This window comes from Rhipicephalus sanguineus, chromosome 5 (assembly GCF_013339695.2).
Source record: "Rhipicephalus sanguineus isolate Rsan-2018 chromosome 5, BIME_Rsan_1.4, whole genome shotgun sequence".
Classification (NCBI taxonomy): Eukaryota; Metazoa; Arthropoda; class Arachnida; order Ixodida; family Ixodidae; genus Rhipicephalus; species Rhipicephalus sanguineus.
The window spans coordinates 170,055,111-170,078,094 of record NC_051180.1 but is presented as its reverse complement, the minus strand read 5'-3'; the positions used below and the strand labels follow the sequence as shown (position 1 = coordinate 170,078,094).

General features: G+C 46.5%; 1 protein-coding gene and 1 long non-coding RNA gene across 2 annotated transcripts in view; one reads left to right on the top strand and one right to left on the bottom strand.

Annotated features, from left to right (window-relative positions):
• Nucleotides 1-1,081: 1,081 nt before the first annotated feature.
• Nucleotides 1,082-11,614, top strand: LOC119394429 (sclerostin domain-containing protein 1). Its single transcript, XM_037661732.2, has 2 exons — nt 1,082-1,419; nt 8,473-11,614. Exons 1-2 carry the CDS (start codon nt 1,287-1,289, stop codon nt 8,778-8,780), a joined length of 441 nt encoding a protein of 146 aa, XP_037517660.1. The 5' UTR covers nt 1,082-1,286; the 3' UTR covers nt 8,781-11,614.
• Nucleotides 11,615-16,505: 4,891 nt separating this feature from the next.
• The window catches only part of LOC125758475 (uncharacterized), a 32,200-nt gene continuing 25,721 nt past the window's right edge, over nt 16,506-22,984 (bottom strand). The window contains exon 2 of the long non-coding RNA XR_007416112.1: nt 16,506-16,786. This is a non-coding gene — a long non-coding RNA (uncharacterized LOC125758475). The remainder of the gene's footprint in view (nt 16,787-22,984) is intronic.

Genomic DNA, 22,984 nt, shown 5'->3' with positions numbered 1-22,984 from the left:
CTCGAACCGCTCGCGTGTTTATAAAAAAATATTCGATTACAATTTAAGTGCACGACCAAATGCGCCAAACTTTCGCCAGCTTGTTTGTGAATGCATAAAGAAGACGCCCACATCCCAGATAATGATCGCACATTGGAGGTCATGGTCCCTTTAAGTGACTTACCAGCCCATTACACGTGCACAGAAAATTAAAATTGTGTGTTTGAAAATCGGGATATAAATTTCTCGTTACGTTTAACTCCATAAGGCAATCTGGTGCTAATTTTATAACAAGTGACGATTAGGTAAATCTTAACCGTTGACGAAAAACGCCTACTTGTGAAACTTTTGCCGGCTGGATTTGTAACTGTTCCGAAAAAAAAAAGAAAAACGTTTCTGAGGTCTTAAAACGTGGATCAATGCACAAGTTCTGGAAAGGAAAGGAGGAATGTCTGTGGTGTGTGAAAGTTTGGCCCACACTTATTCTCTGCTGCTGCTGAGAATTTCTGTCGCGCACATTATCCGTAGGGCAAGATGTAATGAGGCGTACATACGGAGCGCTGATAAACAGGGTAGGAAAAACAAAACTTGCCTACTATGAAGAACCAGATACGGTAGACTATTTTAAAGCCTGCAAAGAACACCGTTTCTTCAAGGAAACCGGTTCCTTTCGCAACTAAATATATCCCCCGACACGGGCCTGTTCCGTAAATATTGCCTTGCCGCGTTCCGGTTGCTTACACGAAGCTGCAGTTAAGACATCAATAACGTCTAGACTTAAATAAACGGCGAACCCAGCCTCGGCTAGCTTTCCATGACAAGCTTATGAACGGCAGCCCGTGTACTCCTTCCCATTATTTGCTTGTGCTTTAACTGTATCTTTATTTCTTTCAGCGCTAACCACGTAGTCTTGGCACGCGCTTACAGATGTCGCTAGGCTATGCGAAACACTACGCCTGCTAAGGCTAAATAAAAAAGACTGATGCACATGTCGGAAGTGAGACAGGGGGCACCGAAGCGACGACAGTTGATACGACGCGGCTCGAGGCAGCAATTAGAAGTTCCAAGGAGTCAGGCCGGATGGCGGCCACACAAGGGAGAGGGCTCGAACGCGGAGAGGAGGACAGGGCCCAGACGACGGGGCCGAAGTTTGTGCGCAGCTAATCTTTGACCTCGCCCAAGCGGGCACTTGCGCTGCCGACATATTACGAGGGTTCCAGCACGAAGCTATGTACTGAACGCGTGCACGAGCAAGTAACATGTGACTGGGTGTCGAGACGAATGTCGCGCTGAACACCACCCCCGCCATGAAGAGAAAAATGGCGATGCTGCCGAACATCAAGCTCGTTTTCTTGGTGCTCTTCCTGACAGGCAGCGCTTTCGGCGCTGTCAGCTACAGCAACGAACAGCAGACTCCCATGGAAGCGGACGTGAGGAGAGGTACGCTTAATCTTGCTATTAGATACATAGTAAGTTCTGGGGTTTTACGTGACAAAACCACGATATGATTATCAGGCACGCCGTTGTTGGGGACTCCGCATTGATTTCAAGCGCCTGAGGTTCGTTGATGTGCACCTGAATTTAAGCACGCGGGTGTTCTTTGCATTTAGGGAACATCGAAATGACTTCGCATTAATCGGGAATCGAACCCACTCCATCAAGCTTCTTGCTATTCGCCAAATTTTCATTTTTTTTCGCAATTTGATATATCCATAGCTAGCCGACGAAAATGTTCGCTTGCAAGTACACTGCACGAAACTCGCTCGCACAACGCACCTATCGATCGTGAGTGACTTCTGGTATAGCCGTTTCATTAACCACAACTGTTGACAATGTGCCGAAGGGCTTGTGAGCAACATGAATTGTCCTCAACTGGCTACATTTTGAGAACCTGCCATAGAAGGAAATGTTTGTTGATTCTGAAGAGCGAGGAAGCGATTGCTGGCGTTCGAGGAATCTGTGTACCCGCGTGTGGCGGAAGCCTGCAATGCAGAGTATGGCTTGTGAGAGGAGAAACTATTGTCTACACGACACAGCACGAATCTATACAAAGGAAACCAAGCTCAAAAAAATTAACTTGTTTCTCTATAAATTCAAGCACGTTTTCTTTGTACATTCATGCTCGTTTCGAATCGGTGACAACTGTCTATTTCATATGTACATGCGAAGTTAACAGAAAGGACCACACAATAAAAGGGTCAATAAAAGTTTTCGATCTGTGGATATCTCAGCATGAGAGCGACATCTCTGAGTTTTACTCTACCAGTTCATCGTCACTCCCGGCTCATTCCTACTGGTGGGTTCATAGGATGAGAGTGAAGTGAACTCGATGCTTCGCGAATGTGCAAGCGCACGTCATTTCCGCTTCATTTTGAATTAGCGCATGAAGATTCACAAGTAACCCGTTGAGCACAAATTACAGGTCAGTTACATGCTTTGCAGTGCCCGCGCTACGGTTGTGATTTTTGACGTGAATTCAGAAAAGAAACAATATTCACTGAGCTTTGAGTGCCTAGTTAAGGTACCCTGTGTAGTTAATATTAATTTGCATTCATTCGCTTTTGCTCCTTTCGTCGATGCATCGAAGCGGAGTGACTTGGATAAATAAACTAAACCATTAATTTTAACTTTTTTATTCAATGAAGGCGAGTATGAGATGCGAAGAAGCGCACATAGTGATGCTACACACGAAGTCAAAGGGATGACATGAACTCCACAATATTTGAGACAAGGACGCATGAATCATTCGAGGCGAACATATCTTCAAAGGCGCCGCTATGACGAGAAAATAATAAAAGAAAGGGTGTGGTTGCTGTCGGTGGTGCTGTGCAAAGCAGGAAGTGTCCGGAAGCGACGTTGCGCGTCAGTCGCCGCTGTTTGCAGAAGCGACGGCGTGACGCATGTATTGACGCGTTGTGTACGCTGCTTCTGTTGGGAAGTGCAGAAATTGTCCGCAATATCTTAGCGCTTACACAGACGTTTGTGCAAAGTGGAAGAGTGTGAAAGTATCGAACAAATTTCTGCATCCAGTAATCATCCATGAAGCCCCGACATTGTTGAACATGCTGGCATTTTTTAGACTTTATTCAGTTAACTTCTAAGGTTTAAATTAATTAGAAGTGTGCCTAGGGGCGCGAAATGTAATGAGCTCAAATACTAAAAAGAACGGGTACAGCACAGTCTCCATGATCATATAGCCTTACTTTAGCTTTTACATTTGATGTTGCGATTACTCAATCTTTTGAGTTTCAAAGTGTTACAAAGAGATGCAAAATTCGTGAACACGGGGCGTCTCTAGAGCCGACGTTTCGACAAGCGGCCTTGTCTTTTTAAAGAATGCAACTGCTTTTCTTAGCCCGTGTATGTATATGCTTCGTACTCTCTCCTCCAACCGAGACCAAGAAGGAGGAAAGGGCAACTTCGAAAACGGGGGGGGGGGTATTCGCGTCGAAGGAAGGGTAGAAAAGGTGGGAGACGCTTCGCTCTATTATAGCTGTCACAAGGAAGCACCACATGACAATGGTCACTTCAAGGTAATAAGCACGGTTACGAAATTTCTAGAAAGCCGCCTTAATTCTATTTGGTTTTCGTTTTGTACGTACTATATCGGATAGATTCAAGAGTTCTTTGAAACGTTTATACCTGTTCGCTGGAGTGTATTAAACTTGTATGTGTAAGGTATGACTTTTTTGACATATTTCATCTCTCGGGGACCGGGAGTTTGACTGATGTGTGTAAAGTCTGAGGTCGTCGAAGTTGTCACCTTCTACATTAAAATGCTGTGCCACGACTTTCGGTAATTTCTACGCCGGATCCGTGCAATGCCCGTTTAATCTAATATTAAAGGGGTCATGAACCACTTTTCCAAATAATAATCTAATGACTTTAGTATCGGAGTTTACTGCCTCCCGAATCGATTGCCGCAAAAATTTCTCGAATCCGTCAAGAATCAGCGGAGTTACGGGAGAAAGCGCACGCTCTCAGCGCTTTCTCTCTTTTCTCGTGCCGATGAGCGCACTGTAAGCTAGACAGGGAGGGATGGCACGGGGGTAAGAAGTTACGTCAGCGCGCGTCATGAAACGCGATCGCTCTGCCGCTGTGATTCGCATGCGCGAGTGCGGCTACCGTGTAAAGTTAGCAGACTGAGGAGTGAGGCGCGGGCAAGTGGCGGCATCCCGTGGCAAGAAGCGCGTCTCATCCGGCTATCGGCCAATAAGCATGCTATGCCTCCGCGACGTCAACGTGCAGGCGCCCCGCCCACCGACGAGAGTGAGAACCGGCCTCTGTTTGAAAAGAGGGCGCCTGAGGAAACGGCAACTTCGCGCTCCGCTTGTGGCCTTTACGCGGCGCGCACGACTGTAATATTTTGCAGAACAGTTCATAGCCGTGTCAGCTTTCCGCAGATTGTGTTTTTTCAACAAGCCCAAGGGGTGCTTCATGACCCCTTTAACAGATTGCCCTGTTTGTCACTGTTTGTCACTGTTTGTGACAAACAGTGACACTGGTGACACAGTGAAACAGCGACACTGGTGTGGCAACAGGTTGTCACTGTCTGCGACAATATGAACATTCGTTTCGGGGCGTAAAACCCCAACAATTATTAATAATACGAACATTCAATCATGTAGATAGCGTTTGAACTAGTACAGGTAAATGTCGATTTTATATGACGGACGTAATCACTGCCGGTGCCTTTAACTATAACGTCATCTTGACGGCGTCTGCAAGTCTTACATCTTAGACGAGAACAAGGTATACTATGTGGGCAATACAATGAGGCTTTACTTTTGGGTGACCAATAAGTCCTAAAAGTTCCTATTGCGCCGTTACACGACCCTTGATACTTTCGGAAACGCTTTTCTAAGGCGCTCGTTGCTTGGTAATATTTGATAATACTGGCGGATGATATTATTCATATTTGCCAGTGCATTCCAGTACTCGGTTATAATTGCTAGCGGCTGCTGTTGGGCTGTGCTATGGGGGCTTTTCTAGCTAGTGTTTATTTTCTATATAGATTACATACTTCGTTGTAGACCTTATTTAGAGCGTCGTGCGTGCAATTTGTTTCAGCTAATGTTTCATTTCACGTGGACAAAATTTTTTATCTCTTCGAGCTTCCATCTTTCCCTGAACTTCTGCCTCTTAGTGTTACGAAGGCACACAATCCAAGGCATGACGTCATGCCATTGCATCCAAGGGGAATTTCGTATTTGCAGAGTAACTGCAGTAAGTGGCGGCCGCTTGCGGTTGTGTTCTAAAATTTTAATCTCTGCTATCGATGTCGCAGTGATTCATGAAAACTTTAAGCGACCTGAGAAGCCCGCGAAATTAATGGACGCGCATTTCGAATATGTAGCTTTCATCCATAGGCGTGCGCATTAGCTAGAGGGGGGGGGGGGGCATGTCAAAGGTCAAAGATAATGTTTTCAAAGGTCATTCAATGACAATTGTCATTTTCAGAATTTAGCGAAGTGCCCACTACGCGTATGTAAGGCAATAGAGACACCTAAGTAACTGCACACCTTGTTGATGCTGTGGCTCATGGAACGATAATGTATTGGCTGAAGCCTTCGTACACGGTACGCGGCTTTATACCATTTAATAATTACGTAATTCACATGATGTGACTCCTTGTGCGACTGTATGCTTCTGCCAAGCAAGATTACGTCTCTTAACGTGACTGCTTGCCAGATATTTTTATTGACAAAATACTGCAGGCACAAACAGAGGCCCAAGCAGGAGGGGCAAAAGTACACGAGAAGGCAGAGAAAATAAGGCAGAGCAATTGCATACTCAACAGAAATTAACAATGACATATGTAAAAAAGAAACTGCAGCATAAAATAAGGCAAAAACCGCATAATTTCTTTAGAAGTGGCACTCGAAATTGACGCAAAGAAAGTTGAAACATAATCAAACGAAAATTTTCACACACTTGAAATAAGACCATGTTGCAAAAGCACGTCAGACATACATAGATATACACATAAAGGCACAAAATAAGGCAAGTGACATTGGCTTTTTAGACTAAGGATCAGGGTAACAGAAAATAACAGATAATGAAGGTATAAAAAATTGACGCCTGTATAGGGTCTTTTTTTCGGAGCAGTTTCAAGAAATGGCATTGCTATGTCGTAGAACCCCTAATTGCCATGTAGAATGCCTGGTTTAGACTCTTGCTCGAACCGTGTTTTAAGTGCGTAGCACTTTCGGGGCTTGGCTTGTCTCGTTGATCCATAGATCTCATGTGGCGTCATCACGCTCCAAATCAAGTGGTCAATACAGACGTAAAACAAGGCTAGCAATGCTCAAAACCAGGTTCGAATAAATGAAAAAGATCTAAAATAATATAATTAACAGAAATAACTAAGAAGTAATATGAATATATAACTTAAAATTGCTAAAAATGCTCCAAAAGCATGCGGCTGACACCCGTGCCGCGCAAAGAGGACGCCACCGCTTGCTCCTCTCACGGGCGCTTCTCCAGCGCCGGTGTTACGAACTCCTGCGAGAAATCATTCGTTGAAAGAGACTAACAACAGCGCAACGGGAGCCGTTGGGTGCCCGTGCTACGCGCTTCCTCGGGTTTCACAGAGCAGCATTTAGCGCAGGATTTAGAGCTGCACCAACCGCTACACAAGAACGACATTAGCGCTGGATTTACCCAATCGGCTGTCGTTAGCTCGCGTATGAAAACATAGATTTTTTAAAGGTCAGGTTTGATAGGTCGCGTGAGGTTCTGCACCACACGCCACGTTTTTCAAGGTCAGCGTTTGATGAGGCATTTGGGGCTTTTGTCTCAATAATGTAAGCTTTGCTGGAATGCCTCAGGAAATTACACGCTTTGTGGCGCGATACTGGAGTTCTACCAAAATATTAAAATTAGTTTCCACAATACATGGGCGTGAGTCGATTTTTGAGTCCGCCCTAAGAGATAAAGTAGCGGAGAGCTACTGACAGCAGTGCGCTGCAGTGATACAGAGAAAAGCCAGGGTAAACAGACATACGAAGTAGACGCTAGCATAGACGAAGTTGTCTAGCACCTCCGTGTAATTTGGTTGCATACGTTTTCGTTGCGTTTTTGCTTTGTGCATGTCGCGGTAGCGCGTTGCAACAAGTTGCTAGTTCGACAACTAGTTTTGTTTATAAGTATGTTTTTTTCGCCTATTCCTTATTTACTTATTGCAGGGTGTGCGGCCTCCGCCAAGGGATGACGCTACATGCAATCAACCCCAAAATCCTCGTCATGTATTTACCTTTTGTCTTGGGGAAAAGCGATTGGCTCGTATGAGTTAATTGTATTGTACTGGGCGCTTTTTAACATTCCGTTCATGCACTCTGACATTCTTTCTAAAACTGCTCACCCTAAAGAAGGTGCGTCGCAACAGCAGCTACACATAAGCACTTGAAGGCGCATTCGGGCTATTTCCTTCAATGCCATCTAGGTGTATTGCGTGCTCACGTGGTTTGCGCGGGGAGGATTACAAAGTTGCGCGAAATGTGAGATATGTATGCTTTGTGTAGTGGCAAAAACTATTAAAGCTGGCTCACCGTCACGCTCCGCTCAATTGACAGCGCACTAGAGGTTAAATAGCGTTCTCCGACCAACTTCCGGCATTGGCGTCATATGCACACAAGCACTGAAATTTCTGCTCAACAGCTGTGTGCCCGCCACAGTGTGGTGCACAGCGGAACGAGCACAACGGTGGTGCCGTTTAGGGTACAAACGCCACATTGAACGCCATGAGGAGTGATGCCTGCAAAGCCGATGACACCAGCATTGTGAGGAGCCTAATGGTTGCGAGGGCACTGCTTTTACTGAGAAGTTGCAGTGTGTGCTGCGCCACATCAACGTATTGCGCGCGCGTATCCTCAATACACCTTATAAAAAGCTTCCGCAGAATGGTACGACTTTGATATCGAGTTCAAAGTTTCGTCTTTCGGGGGAAAAGAACACAGTTTCCTAAGTCAAGCAATGGTGACCACATTGTCCACAAAACAGCCGCATATAGTATGGTTTGTCCGCTCCACAGTCTGTCCATGCATTGTAAAGAAAGAAAAAGTAACAAATTCAACAAGTTGAATTACTACTGCTAGATTAGGATGACCAGTTTTGAGAGATCTGGAGCGCTATCGCGCAGCAGCTCATATTTGCCTGGTCGAAATCAAAGTCTCCGAACACAGTGCCTTGGTCCAATACCAGCACCAGCATGAAACACTTGCGCACTATCGCAGGGACGCGACTGTTAGTGGACAGAACTTCGATCACGTAGTCCTCTCCATCATTACACAATCGATAAGCTCTGAGAGCAATTAGGGCAGGTTTTCTCTGCTCGCAGCGTCAATACCGACTATGTTGGACCGCGGTATACACAATAGCACATGTCGCGTAAACCACCGAGAGCTAAATGACGTGTGTGATTGGGGGGACACCGAACAAATGGCTCATGTGGCTTTCTCTATGAAGATAAGTGATGTGCGTCCCGCCATGCAGGGTCCCCGATGCTGGGCTGCAAAGAACTCCGCTCCAAACGATACATCTCCGACGGCCACTGCACCTCGGCGCGTCCTCTGCTGGAGGTGGTGTGCGCGGGCGCCTGCTTGCCACTGGATCAGCTGCCCTGGTACTCGGACGGATCGCCCGCTGCAGCCAGCGCCAGCTGGAGCTGCGAACCGGGCGCGGTGCGCCTCAGACGGGTCCACTTGCTCTGCCCGAACGGCGAGCGCCAGAGTTACCGCGTGCCCGTGGTGCGAGCCTGCAAGTGTGTGCGCAACCTGGAACACGCCACGCACGGGTCCTGAGACTTCCGGAAGGTGGTCGGCCATCTTCTGGCTGTGCGACGCGCTTGGTTTGGCCATGATGCTTAGAAAGCCAAATTTCTATGGTGCATGAGACAGTCTAAACGTTTCTTGAACGCTGCACTCAGTAGCTGCGAACTCGACTAGCAGGTTTCTATGACTTCCAGACATGTTAAACTAGATATATATAATCAAACAACAGTTAGGTATCACAGAACTCTGCAAGGCTAACTGCACCAAAATTTCTCTTTGGTTGAATTTCAGACAGATTTTGACGGGATGTACAACTGTGGTCATCTTGGCAAAGCCACGGGGCTGCCATTTGCATAGTTTTCATGTTAGCAGTTGCAGACCTGCGTAACACCACCCAAGGAAGCGACGCGTGCACACGGGATCGTTGCTATGACGTAACTTCCAGAACGGCGCCAATGAGATGTTTCGGAGCACCGCTGGGAACCACGGGCATTGCGTTATCCTAGAAGCCGCGTTCTAGTTACGCGTCACTTCTGGCGAACGGTGCCGACACCGTTCTATTCATTTTCGGAGTCACAAGGAGCTGTTCTTTGAGAGGTTTTCGTGAACCCTTGACTGACATATGACGCGTTACTTTTCAAAAGGGTGCTATTCTATACGCACTACACCGGAGCGAAGACTTCACAAATGGATGCTTAGGCGAAAAAGCGGGCGTCTGTGCCCGGCACGCGGTGCCCCAATTCCCATCTGCTGCGGCGCCCCGTCACGTGCGCGGCTCGATTGAGCAAAGCGGTAAAAAGCGTGCACTTGTTGCCGCGCTCACTAGATGTTGCGAAAGGGAAGAGGGCACTCATTAGGAATGCTTATGTATCTTTGGATTATTAAATCTGGCTTTTTCGGCAGTGCCAAATCTTTTTGTAGTTCTCCTTTAAGCTATACCATGTTTTGACGTGATAATTCATCTACATGATGTATGACTTCAGAACTTCATGTAAGAGGACATTGTTCTTTGTATTTCTGAGTCGTCATAGTGATATGGTGTTCTTCAAGTTAAATATTTATGTGCTTTCGATTTTTTATGTTCGAAAAATTTGGACCCTGTATGCTCTATGTTCGGCACCTCTAAGAGCTAAAAAGTAGCCGGCGCCTTATTGGCGCACCAACATCTCGTTACATGAAGGCAAAAAAAAAAACATGCTATAGAACGATTAATTTTACCGTCATCAGAAGTCCTCCGGCTATGACTGAAAACCCCAATTACGGATGCTTCCATTCAGTCGCAGAATTTTATTTCGCATTATGCTGAACAAGTGTGTTTTCCTGCTCCTGCAAGACGCGATAGCGCTGGCAAGTTAAGTAAAGAAGAAAGGGCGCCAGTTGCTCTGTTTCTTACTGTAGCCAAATGCCAGTTATTTCTAAGGGATCCTTGAAGTAGTAAACAGAAGAAATTATTTTGGGTAAGACACTCTCACCACAGACAACGAGATTACCAAGTATTACTACATGGCAAAGCGGGCTTTCCCGTTCTGAGCACAGGCAGTCTCGTTGCGCTTACTTCAAACCCATTCATACCCATCGTTAGCATACTTAAATGAAATTTATCCACAGAAATTCCCCGACGCCGCCAGCACCACTTGTGGGCACGCCGCTACATTAGCTCACATGCTTTGGGAGTACGGGCCCCTCGGCCCGACTTGCAGTAAGGCGGAGTGGGATGCGCTTCTGCGCAGCCCAAACCTTCAAGACCAAATCCTGGCCGTCAGGCTAGAACTGCCGGTCTCCACATAGGAGTAGCCGGGTGGCGCGGGCAACCTTGGCGTCTGCAATAGATTCTAATACAGGTTTTCGCTCTTTCTTATTTTATTTATACCATAATAAGTTTACTTAGATAGTTATAATTCGCTCCGTAGTAACCAAATATAATGCGAAGGCATAACTTCCATTTCGCTGCACATTTCATAGGGAGTATCTTCTGAGGACAGTTACGGTGTAATTCTACTAGGTAATATTCGGACAGTCTTTGGGCAGTCGTCGATAGAAACCTGAACATCAGGTACTTACAGGTCACCCAGCGAGTGTATTGTTCCTTCCTGATTTTTATTGTTTATCTTGTTGCATGCGCTGCTTCCCCCACGCACACATTATTGATGAGAAACTATCTGCAGTCATGATTAGAAACATCTGTACCCTTTACCAAGAATGCATAAAGAAAACGACACGCTGATGCAACGCACCTGTTGGAATTTATGTTAAGCCAAGATTTGCTGAAGGTATTCGTAAATGTTGTGAAAAAAAATGCTATGGCATATTTTTGTTGATTTTTGATGTGCAGTCTACAATGTGCAATCCGCAGTTGTGCATGGCACATGCATCATTGTCGTGCTTTGATGGGACTGTTCAGCACTCTCGAAGTAACTCTAATAAAATTTTGTTTTCGTTATGTCACGAAAAAAACTATGCGAAAATGCACGCTATTTGCATGATGATGCGAAAGTGTAACTGTGGAGACATTGAGGGAGTTCGCTTGTATTTGGCACGAAAATGACGTTCACTGATCAACCTCTTTCAATAATTTGAAACTTCTGCTTAGCCGTCCCAACACCATTCGTGCTATTGTCCCGTGACACTATAATCAAGGTTCTGATAAAAATAACATACGCTGGTGTTATAGGTGGCATAAAAATGCACTTAACGTAACGGAAGTCAGCTATTATACCTACTGGAATCATATTAATAAAAAACGGGGCAGGTGAAGGCAAACCTGCTGAATTCGACGCAATAACAATAAGACAGAAGTAAGTGATGTGACAATGTACTGACGTCACATGGACATTAACTGCCACGAGTAAAGATGCAGAGCGAAATCTGCATATTATGGCAGAGCGTGAAGACTCCTTGAAAGGTGAGTACGTGAGAGTACGAAGCCAAATCATAGCCAAATGAAGCCAAATCGAAGCCAAATCAGAATGCAATAAGACAAGACAAAGAAACAGTGATTCAGGCCGCTATGCACTGCACGCTCTTGCATTAAGTCAAACAAGGACGCCAGTACGCTCTTAATCCGGTTTCTCGTAGATTCCACTGTAGAATTTACGAAAAAATGCGCCAGCTTTAATGCGATGCGAAGCATAAATGGACGATATATGTTTTAGAAAATCGGCTCTAAGTTAGACCGAGCCTCTGGCAGCGTGTTCAGGCAGTGTGCCCGGAGTTTTAAAGACGCTCCCCTTCGGATTTGGGTACGCGGGTTTGAATCCCACCGCCTCCCGAGGAATTTTTTTCGCCCGATTTTCTCTTTCTTTATATCTTTCTTCCCGTCTCTCTGTTTCTTTGTTTGTTTCTTTCCGCTCACTCTGCACTCGTTCTGTCCCCTCACGTACCCATCAGGGTTATTACAAGCCACGCTGGAGAAATCGGCGCAGGTGTTTTGGGAGCAAAGCAGAAGGTGAAGAAGAGGACGAAGACAGCGCGTGCCTATTCAAGATGATGATAGTTTCTGTTCGCACTACTCAGCGCAACGAAAAGCTTTAAGAGCCCCGCTCTTGAAAAAAAAAGAAGCATCTTGTATGTACAACAAACACAGTGAAACGTTTGCCAAAACTGTTCCACGTATGTTTCCCGTACTTTATGGAACGCATCCGGAACGAAATTATTACTGAATGGGAGCCATTTCGTAACTATCGCTGTAATTTCGCTTTTCCATTACTGAGGCATTGCAAGAACTCGTTACGGTTCTATCTCCAGGTTGTGCCACTCGGTGGGACGAGTGATAAAAACACAAATTCTAATAAAATAATAAAAAAATATTGTTACACAACTGAATCCTAGCCTGGACAACCTGTGTTCTGGTAGCCTCACTGTGCCGTGGTATACCAATCGTGAACATTGTTTGTCCACAGATGCTGGGGTGGGGAAGGGCTGGCAGAGCCTGAATTATATATACACATAAAACTGGCAGTTGTCAGCTGACGGAAATAATCAGAGTGACAGAATAATTACAACTCAGAAATTGCACGCCGATAAGGAGGATAATTGAGCAAGAGATAAGGAGAGAAACCAGTGTGGAACGCAGTTAGGTAAACAAAGGCAAGTGGCGGCTTTATGAAAATGTACGAGTAAGTTAGGATTGGTCGAAATAAGGGATATTCACCTCGTTTCGTTTTTTTCTGTCCTTTTGACATTAGATATTTTCCATAATTAGGTGTACATACCTACCAAGGATGATTACTACACTCCAGTATACTGCACGTATGGAAAGCTCCTCTATTCAGAGTTTCCCGGTTTGGCTGCTTTGCGCCAATTTGGCTATTTTCTTTAGCCCGGTGGCGGCAGAAAAAACATCTTGGCTACTTGGCTACATTTTCGCTAGTTTCTTGCTGCATCTATACGAATAAAATTAATAATATTGGACGTCGAGGCCGCTGGCGTTCGAGTATGCGGCGTCAAAACCTGTCGGCCAAGGTGTGTTTCGAGCTCCCAAAATTGAATTTGGTGCTTCATTACAAAAAAGAGAAGACTGTTGGATGAGTGGCTTGGACTCATGCGAAAACTGCTGCATGGTGCCTCATTTCGCAAATCACCTATTGCTGAACGCGATTTTAAACTGTAATTGGAAGTGAACAGGACAACTGAAAGCCAGGAAGCTCTGCACATCCAAGACGCTCTGCACTCATAGACATTAGATATGGATGTGTTACGAACTGTTTGTGTCGATTCTTAGGATTTGGTACAGAATGCGACTCGAGAATATTAATTTCTCGAACTTCCTAATCACGCGAGAAATGATTGCGGAAGTGACCACAATTTATGCTTCAATCGCATCAGCTGTGAATTTTAGCACTCGTGCAGTACTAATTTGTTTGTCGCTGGCACTTCTAGCCCTTTTAAGAAAAGTCCCGCAAGACGCATGAAGAGAAACTTCGCCATCCTGAGCGAAGTGATTGCCAAGGCCAACAATTTATGCTTTAATCTCAGAAATTATTTTTCAAGGGTTCTTCCTCTACTTGTTTAAAGTGCCATGAACATGCTATTGAATTTAGTCATTTAAATAAAAAATCGCAGTTTCACCGCAAAATCGCACCGCAAGGGCGATGCAATGAATGCGATAGCAAGAAATTGTAATTTTATTCGAAGTAAGGCTGGCAGCTAACCCTTTTAGATCCAGTCTCGCGTAACTCTACAAAACGCTGGTGTAAGAGAATGTGGCCGCTCCAGGGAAAGAAGTGGATTTCTCGCAGTCTCTTCGCGTTGCCAGCGCAGCAAGTAGAAGGACATACGAGCCATCCGCTGATGCCTGCCGAGATAGCGATAGCCCCCCGCGTCCCTTCATGCTCGTTCAAGACTGGAGGGGCGTTTCCTCTCCGCTTGATCAGCATTCGACGGCAGGCCTCGCACGCAGTAGATGTTATCGCATGCGCCCTCCGTGCGACGGAGATGGACCGCCTTGTTTGATTCCTGCTTCAGCCGCGTTCGTCGCCCCCGTTCGCGCGCTTTTACCTGCGGGTAGAAGACACGGCGCGCGGGGGAATTTTATCGATTTCGACTTTATACGGAACATGACGGCGACGCCGACGGCGATGCCAGCGACCAAGAAACGCCTCGAGAGTGTCTATATAATTGATATCGCTATGAAACGTCGCAGTTGTTTTCACACGAGCGTGGCTACGTTTTGCTACTTTTACGGTCGTTGGTTCAATTCGGCTATTTTTTGGCTAGTTTTTCCCATTTCTCAGCTACTTTTTATTTTTTCGCCCTGGAAACCCTACCTATATTGGGACTCATCTTAACTTCTTAAGGCCGCTTAAAAACCGTTGTCATGCTTGCAGATAAATTCACTGCCATGAACAAAAGAAATCGCAACGCTTCTTGCTTTACGCTTGCCTACGAGCGTAGCGATGTGGCCTTGTTGGTGCATAACGGAAATGCAGTTTCTTAGCGATGATGTAGACGAGGACTCATAGCGCCCATGTGTCTAGTGTCTCTTCCCATGTGTCCTCGTCTACACCAGCGCTAAGAAACTGCCTTTCCATTACGCTTGCCGTATGCGACAAAACGAACACTTCCTTATTCTCCCAGCTCACCCAGCCCCCATACTGCCATTTTTGTCGTGTCGCCTTTTGGCCATTAGAACAATCGCAGGAGTTTTCCTCTGAATCTATTGCAGTTTTACATTTGATTTTCAAAGCCGTAGTTCCGCACAACGGATACCAACAGCATAGAACCGCGGTTACGCGAAGAATAGAGACAAACTTCGGAGCAACACAGTCTATATAAGGACAGAATTGTAGTAGGCGCGTTGCTTATAAATGTAGCGTGCTTGTAATCAGCCGAGCCATTTTAAAAATACTGCTTCATTGCTAAATTCGAGGCTGTGACTTACTAGTGCTTGAAGTTTGAAAAACAGCGCGTAGACGAAAACTTGCTGTATTTTCGGAAAGAGGTGTAATTTCATTCCCATTCTATTCCATGCAAAAGACGCTTAATTTCATTCACATTTCATTCCTGCAAGCGTTGTCCCCATTCCATTACCATTTCATTCCGGGGTCGCGAATATGTGGTATGATTCCGCAGTTATTCCAATTCCGGAGTGGCAACTCCACCGGCCCCGTTTTTTTTGCGTTGCATGCGTTTGTACACATACAAACGCATGCAAGAACACACCTAAAGTATAGCTGAATAACCCCTCCTCCACCCGCCCACCCCCCCCCCCCCCCAAAAAAAAAATTCTGGTTACACTACTGAATGTCTTCACCGGGCACTGTGGGATCCACAAGTTCTTAGCTGATGCTTGTATTTGACATAGCTTTGTCCCTTACAAGTTTCGACAGCAAAGCGCCCGTGGTCTCTTTATACTGTTTGCGAGAGCCATACTCAAGTTCGTCAGTAGGCTTAGCAGGAACGGCTGTATTGGCTGAATACGTGGCCTCAATAATGTGTGAGAACTTCAAGCTGAGAGGAGATTACGAGTTTGTGGTTCTTATTACTCCCAATAGCTGGCGCTACAAGTAAAATAATGGAAAATACACCGTTCGGTGGCACTGTCTCATTTTTCGTAGTACGAAACTACAAATGAGCCAAAAGCTATATTCAGGAATATTTCTTGCATGTCCATTGACGGAAACTGCACACTCTTTCGTGGGGTTTCAGGTTCATTCCATCTGGTCACATCCTGCGACGCTGGGCTGGCGCTGATCTCAGCGCTTCTCGTATGGCTGGCTGCGCTTTCTGGTGGTGTTCATGTGACGACGCCGAGAGACGCAACGCCAGAGAACGTCAGGAAAAAACGCTGCATGTGGTTGGGCCGTTAGAGAGTTGAATAAAAATCAGGATTCGCGACGAAATCGAAGCCAGGTAACCTTTGTCTGTCACTCATACAAAGCCACACCAGCGTTGGAAGGAGCTGTGAAAAAAAAAAACCCTGTACAGGCGTCAGGAGTCACGTCAACAAATGTAATACTGCGTGGCAGAAGGCTACAATGGCAAGCAGGCGTCAAGCCATGTGAATTGCGTAGCGAGCGGGTGAATAACATCTGTGAAACCATTACGAAGGGCTGCACTACAATTTGTCATCATCATCCGCCGCAGCATCAACAAAATGTGCAGCAACTTACCCGACCTCTCGAGGTCCGATTATGATGGCGATGATAACGTTGCCGCACCGGATGGCTTTCGTCATCGAATCGCCTAAGGCGAATGCTTAACCTTCAAGCTTTCTTTTTTTTTTTCACGTGGACGTAGCACATAGACGCACGAGTGATGAGCACTCAAACAATGTATTTAGCAAACCTCGAGGCACAGCTGAAAAGGACACAGCGGCATCGCTCAGCTATCCATGGATGGCACTTGGAACGAGAGTCCTTCGGCGACATCTCTGTGCTCGGCGGCTTGCAGTCGGCGGATGGCCTCGCGACGCTCCCTCGCCTCTCGACGCTTCTTCTGGATGAAGGTGGGGATTCCGACGGCGAGGAACATGAGGAACAAGCAGCCCAGCATCACCACCACCGGGCCGGCGGCGCCGAAGTCTTCATGGTGGTGACCTGCACCAACGTCGAAGTTGTTTAACCCGCATATATGTTCCCACACGAAAATTTTTTTGGCAGCATGTTACACTCTCTGTAACACTCGAAGGCGAAAGCATGCTGCGTACTTGATTTGTCTTATACGATTGGGGACCAGAGTTCTTGCAAGAAATAACGAGCCACAGAGAATCACCTTGATGCTCTCAGTCGACTGTATCGTCCCCCTCTCCCCTGATTCCTGCATGAAGCTTTCAGCACCTTGAAGTTGAAGTTGAAGTTTATTTCAGGCAAAAGCAAAAAAAAAGGTACAATTTGCCAAGGGGACCGGCGAAAAGGCATAATAGCCTGGCAATGCGCCTGCCCCCTGTAAACCGAAAACCCACCTACATGACACAGTGCTCAGTGTAAAGTAAGGAGTCAGTAAGAAAGTAAGCATAAATGAGTTTATCCTGTTATCGCGGGTTTTTGACGAGCTTGTGAGGCGATGTGCGCGCGCAGGGTCGCTGTGGTTATATATGATGCTGATGTTCTGGGAATAAAGTTAGTTGCGAGTGACGCCCTTTCTGTCCTGTCCTTACTTTTTTCCTTGATGGTACGCGTCTTTTTGGTTTTTCAATAAATGAGTTTCTACACGCAAAAAACGTGTGTGTACAGGAAAACATAAATGAGCGAAAATTTGCCCAAGCAATGAAATCAATAAAGCATATATGTGTCTGACAAATCAAACAAACTGTAGATGACATAGACAAACGGTAATGTAAGACATGTTCAGTGCAACACCGAACCTGGTGTTGCACTTTCTCCACAATCGGCCCACCTTACCTGGCCAAGTGACGCTTTGCCTGCCGTGTCTCGATCAGGGGGCTGAGCAACGAGAAACTTAAAAGCTTGCCTTAATATCATTTGTTTTACTATTGCCAAGTAAGACCATAACTTGTAGTATAGTCGGACTACAATAATTAATGGCGACATCATTACTTAGTTGCCAACTTGTAGTTCTATTACGGCACCGCCAAGTGGGCCGATCAGCAAGGCACCTTTAGGGACACACGTTTCTGTGCCATAAACCGATCGTAGCCATGACGGCGAGCCTCGCCGTCATGGCTACGAGCGGTGCTGACACACACTCCCAGGTTTGCATGCACATAAATACCCGACAAGGGGGACGGGAGGACGGGCGCCACCGCAGCTCAATTGGTAGAGTATCGGACGCGTTATTCGAAGGTTGCAGGTTCGGTCCCTGCCGGCGGCAAGTTGTCTTTTCGACCACTTTAATTTCTTCCCATTTATATCATAATTACTACAAATAACATCCCCTATACTTTCCTTTGTATTATTGTCTGTTAGTTCTCATTAGTGTTGTGCCTAACAACAAAAAAAAAAACGAGCCCTTAAGTTCTCCTTAAGTACTACAGTACATAGCTCATACAAGAGACACAAGACGCTCAAGACTTCTACAATATTCACTTCAGTCTGGTTAGGTTACAGAAAATAAGCGTTTTTCGATTTCTCCCAGAAACATCAGCAATGTTGGGTGGGTGACAGTAAAACTATTTGGCGTATTTCATTCGCTTATGGTCTGTTGAAAAGGTAAGAATGCGTAGAAAGCGTTAAGACAAAAATGTCCTGTAAGTGCTAACTCTTGCGCATCATGGGCTTTTGTTGTGTGGCTAAAATGCTAAAAATACAGCGCGTTTCGTACGGGTTATCAGTGATACCCGTAGTATCCTATGTCGTACTTTCACAGGAATGCTACTCTTTTTTGTAAAGTGAAGCTGCAGTGGCAGTAAGCGAATTCTTAAGGGGTGAAGTGCCCAGACTTTTGCGCACCGTAACAGATAGCTAAGATGTTCGTTTCTCTGCACAGTGAAAGCTGCAGCATACGCCCACGTATTAGAAAACAAGATCAATTGGTCCCCCCCACCCAAATGACTTTCAGAAAAAACAAGATACGTGTATCATTGCCAAAAGTATTGAACAACACTGGAAGGAACATAGTGGATGGAACACTTTCCAGCAGCAAATGTTCAGTGCGAGCGAATATGATTACTGGGTACCAGTTCAAGAAATGGTGGCTGCTTTTTTAGAGCGTAGCTCTTAGACGCCCATCCCTGCGTTGAGCGGCGTTGCGGTCGCCGTCGGTGGCGTTGCCACGCGAACGAGCACGTGCCACAGGAATTGGGCAAGCAAAGAAGAAAACGTGCGTTGGTCGAAGGCGCTCTTTCGCCGTCGCCGGGCAGAAGAGACACATCGAGAGCCTCCGAAACAAGTAGCAAGCCATGCACCAATCCCTGGATGAAACCAGCTATGATTCAATGGCGCAGTTCTGGGAACATCACGGCATCATGGACAAGGCAGAGCACATTTCGGTTTTCCGAGCGGGTACTCCTCACCTCACCCTCATGCTACCCCGCACCGCGCAGCAAAAGTGTGTGAATTACTTTGACCCATGGGTGGCGTCCATCCTAGATTCAAGCTTGGATCTTCAGATAGTGCTTGACGCGTACGCATGTACCGCTTACATGGTGGAATATGTAAATAAGGCCAACCTAGGTATGTCCAATCTGAACCGGGCACTGCAAGAAATTGTCAACGAGAAGGGCGACATTGATTACACGCAGGCACTGAGACATCTGGGTGTGAAGATTCTCAATGGCAATAAATAGTGGTATGCAACTGTACATGCATACACGCCTTTCTCATACTGTTTGTCTCAACTTATCGCAAAATCAACACACCTCAACAGCTGCGCTCATAATTCGCATTAGGCAGTATCGTATTCGTCGGTGAACTTTTTTATAAGTTTTTGCGCAGGGCCAATTTTTTGCGGGCATATCGGGTGAACCTTCTGACTACACGCCGTACTCCTTAATGGGACTGTGATTTAAAAAAAAGTTCTGATGTTTTATGTGCAAGAACCACGATTCCTTTGCGAGGCACCCCGAAGCGATGACATCGAATTAATTTTGACCCCGTGGGGTTCTTTAACTCGCACCTGAGTGTAGCGACGCACGCGTTTTCTTCATTTAGTCCTCATCGAAATGCAGTCGCCATGGCTGGGGGTCGAACTCGCGCCCTTCAGCCTATGGCACCTTAACCGCTAAGCCACGACGGCCGGTGCTGTGGCCTTGGTCGGTAGAACGCTGAAACTGAATTATTAATGGAAGCTGTAGCAACTATGTTGTGATGAATTGGTGGCGGAATACTGACAGAGGCTGAAGATAGAACAAGCATCGACAAGCGCTTTCCTGTAGTATATATCACAAAATACAGTGTAACGACGTAGACATTTGGGCGAGTTGGTGTGGCTGTGTGTTGTGATGAACTGATAGCGCAAAGACATGCCCTTTTCCTTGCACTACGAGTACAGAGCAACATGGAACCACACCAACTCACTCAAATATCTACGCTGCCACAGTACATTTCTTGTAGCAACCAAGTCGACCCCTTACCCCTCACATGAAATCTCCGCACAGATCAGTTACAGTGAAACCTCGGTGATACGATCACAGCTCATACGAATTTTGGGGTGATGCGAATTTTTCGTTGGTCCCGGCCGAGGCCCATTGGCCTGCAGTGTAACGGAATATGGTTGTTGCGAACGGATTTTCACCCAGCGACGTTTGATACTAACATACGCTGCCGTCCAGGTACGAAGAGGTGCTGTTCGCGCTGTCGCGGAAGACGCGCCAAGCACGTGGGAGCGCGGGAACGCAAGCGTGGGCATGCGCGCCGCACCTCAAAATCGTCAGAATCACGGTGCAAGAAAAACACTTTTCTTACGGTCAGAACAAACCTTCAGAGACGCGTCACGGCATCAAGAGATTGTGTGCGCGAATCTTTGAGGCTCTTAAGTGTCTCCGTGTGCCTTCGCGTTTAGATTACAGAGGACATAGCGGCATGCTTGTTTTTTTCCTAATGCGTCGACGCGGGTTGTTGTCGTTGTACTGTGTTTACACGTGCCTGCCTTGTGCATCAGACATCCTATGAAAGGTGGACGTGGACCGAAAGAAGGCGAGGACGGTCTTGGCGAAGGAGTCAGGCCTCACAACGTCAACATGCGCGACCGCTGAGGTCGCACTTGTGCGGGCACGGCCGTAAATCTGCCAAAAAAAACATCCCCAATACCTCCGCGGTAACAAAATCATAGCACAGTACCGTGGTTCTGTAATTTTGTGGCCTTGATCCATCGCGTCAAAGCACTTCTTCCGTTACGTTCGCTGCAGTACTCCGTTGTCGTGCAAAAAAGCATACGAAAAATTGGAAGGGACTACTGCTGTCGTGGGTCACAACGCACCTGGTTCATTAATTAAATACGAGTGCATGGGCCTTATATCTACGAGTGCTGGTATGACTTCCGACATCTAAAAATTTAACTGACAATCATTCAGGGTCCTTCCTGACGTTGCTGCGGCCCTGAAAAACAATAAATGAAAATGTTCGCCAGCTTTCTTTTGTCGCATGCTAATTATCCATGCTTTCTGGTGATACAAATTTCGGATGATACGAATATTTTTGGTGGTCCTGTGAGATTCGTATCACCGAGGTTTCACTGTATAACACAGTTTTAGTATAGGGGTCCTCAAGCACTGCGCTTCCCTCCTTCCCTCAAGCACGCCTCCCTCCTTCAGCCCCCTAACCATGAAAGTGGCTGGTTAACCGATGAGCGCAAGGACAGTGCAAAACAAAGCAAAATATTAGGGGCCCCATTTTCTTTGGGGCCCCTTTACAAATACTGCCCCCTATTTTCCACAGATGCTTTTGACAATTCCGCATTCTGATTAGACGGGCTGTCACAAGGCTTCCTAGCGGTACAGTTATTTGTTAGTGCCAGCGAGAGACCTGTCGATAACCTTTGTAAACACACTCGAGCATTGTCCGCAAGGCGTGTTGCGACATTGGAGGAGGGCGGTCAGCCCGTCGCGGTCGTAACTAACCGACTTGTCTCGTCCTCGCTCATGTGTGGATGGATGGAAACAACTTTATTGTTCGCTCATGTGTGTCGTGCAACCGCCGTGGTATCCAGGACGAATCGCTGAGCCTGACGTCAGCCCTGACGAATTTATATAGGTGCTGCGAATCTTTTAATGACGGGACGGTGCTACGAAACACGTTTCTCCTAAACTCAGAAAACCGCGAAAAGTGAAGTTCGTGCGTTACGTTACGCTGACATTTATGCCGCCCTGCTGAGCCGGTGACATTCTTCACAGGAGTCACGACGTCGAATGTCCCGCCTAACCGCCGCGGTAGGTTAGCGGTTGCGCCGCTAAGCTGCCAGGCGCCGATTCGATTTACGTCCACGGCGGCCGTATTTCGATGCAGGACCTAATTGAACAACACCCGTGTACTTGGGTTTATGATCACGTCAAAGAAACCCGCATGGTAAAAAAGTAAGACGTAATGGTGTGAAGTTTGCAGTGTTCCCCATAATTACACCGTGGTTTGGCACGTAAAAGAGCAGGATATTAAGGCGAGAGCCTTAGATGCCTCATGAAACGCGAATATTGACCGTTAGTGTCGGCGAACCGCGGTGTCAGGGACAACACGATCGAGTGATGCAAAAAACATAATCACGTGATGACGTTACCATATGACGTCGTCATGACGTCACAGACTTCCAAAATGTGTTACGTCATCATGACGTCACTAGGACGTCAATGCGGCGTAACGTCACATGATGAAGTCGCCACACGGCGTAGCTTGGACAAAGGTGGGCAGATCGCGGAGACAGTGCAAAACTAGGTGAGGTGCCTCCGATCCTGGAGGCAGTGCAAAACCACGTTAGGTGCAGAAAGCTTTCGGAGGGTGGCCGGACAGGATCAATACAACGAGTGAGAAGACAAGGAAGATGGCTTTCGCCTTCGAGTCGTCTTAGGTGAATTTCTTGTCTGCGTGCTTTTGCTTGTATCGTTCTCACGCCCACCCGATAAGCGTTAAAACTGCTTCCACCTGTATGAAAAACAACAGGTAGCAAAGACAGAAAATTGCACAAGTCACATCGCACGGGCTTGCACCTAGATGAGGGGGAGCTTTTCTGAACTAATTATTTAAATAGCGCAAAATTCATGTTCTAGGTCGCGCTTTGCAATATATTTATTCAGGCGGCAAGTCAGCCAGACGCGGTAACACCCACTAAAACCCAATGAAATCGAGCGACACAAAACACAGAAGAGGAGGCGTCACAGCGTTTCTGTCAATTCTGTGATCTGTGTCGCA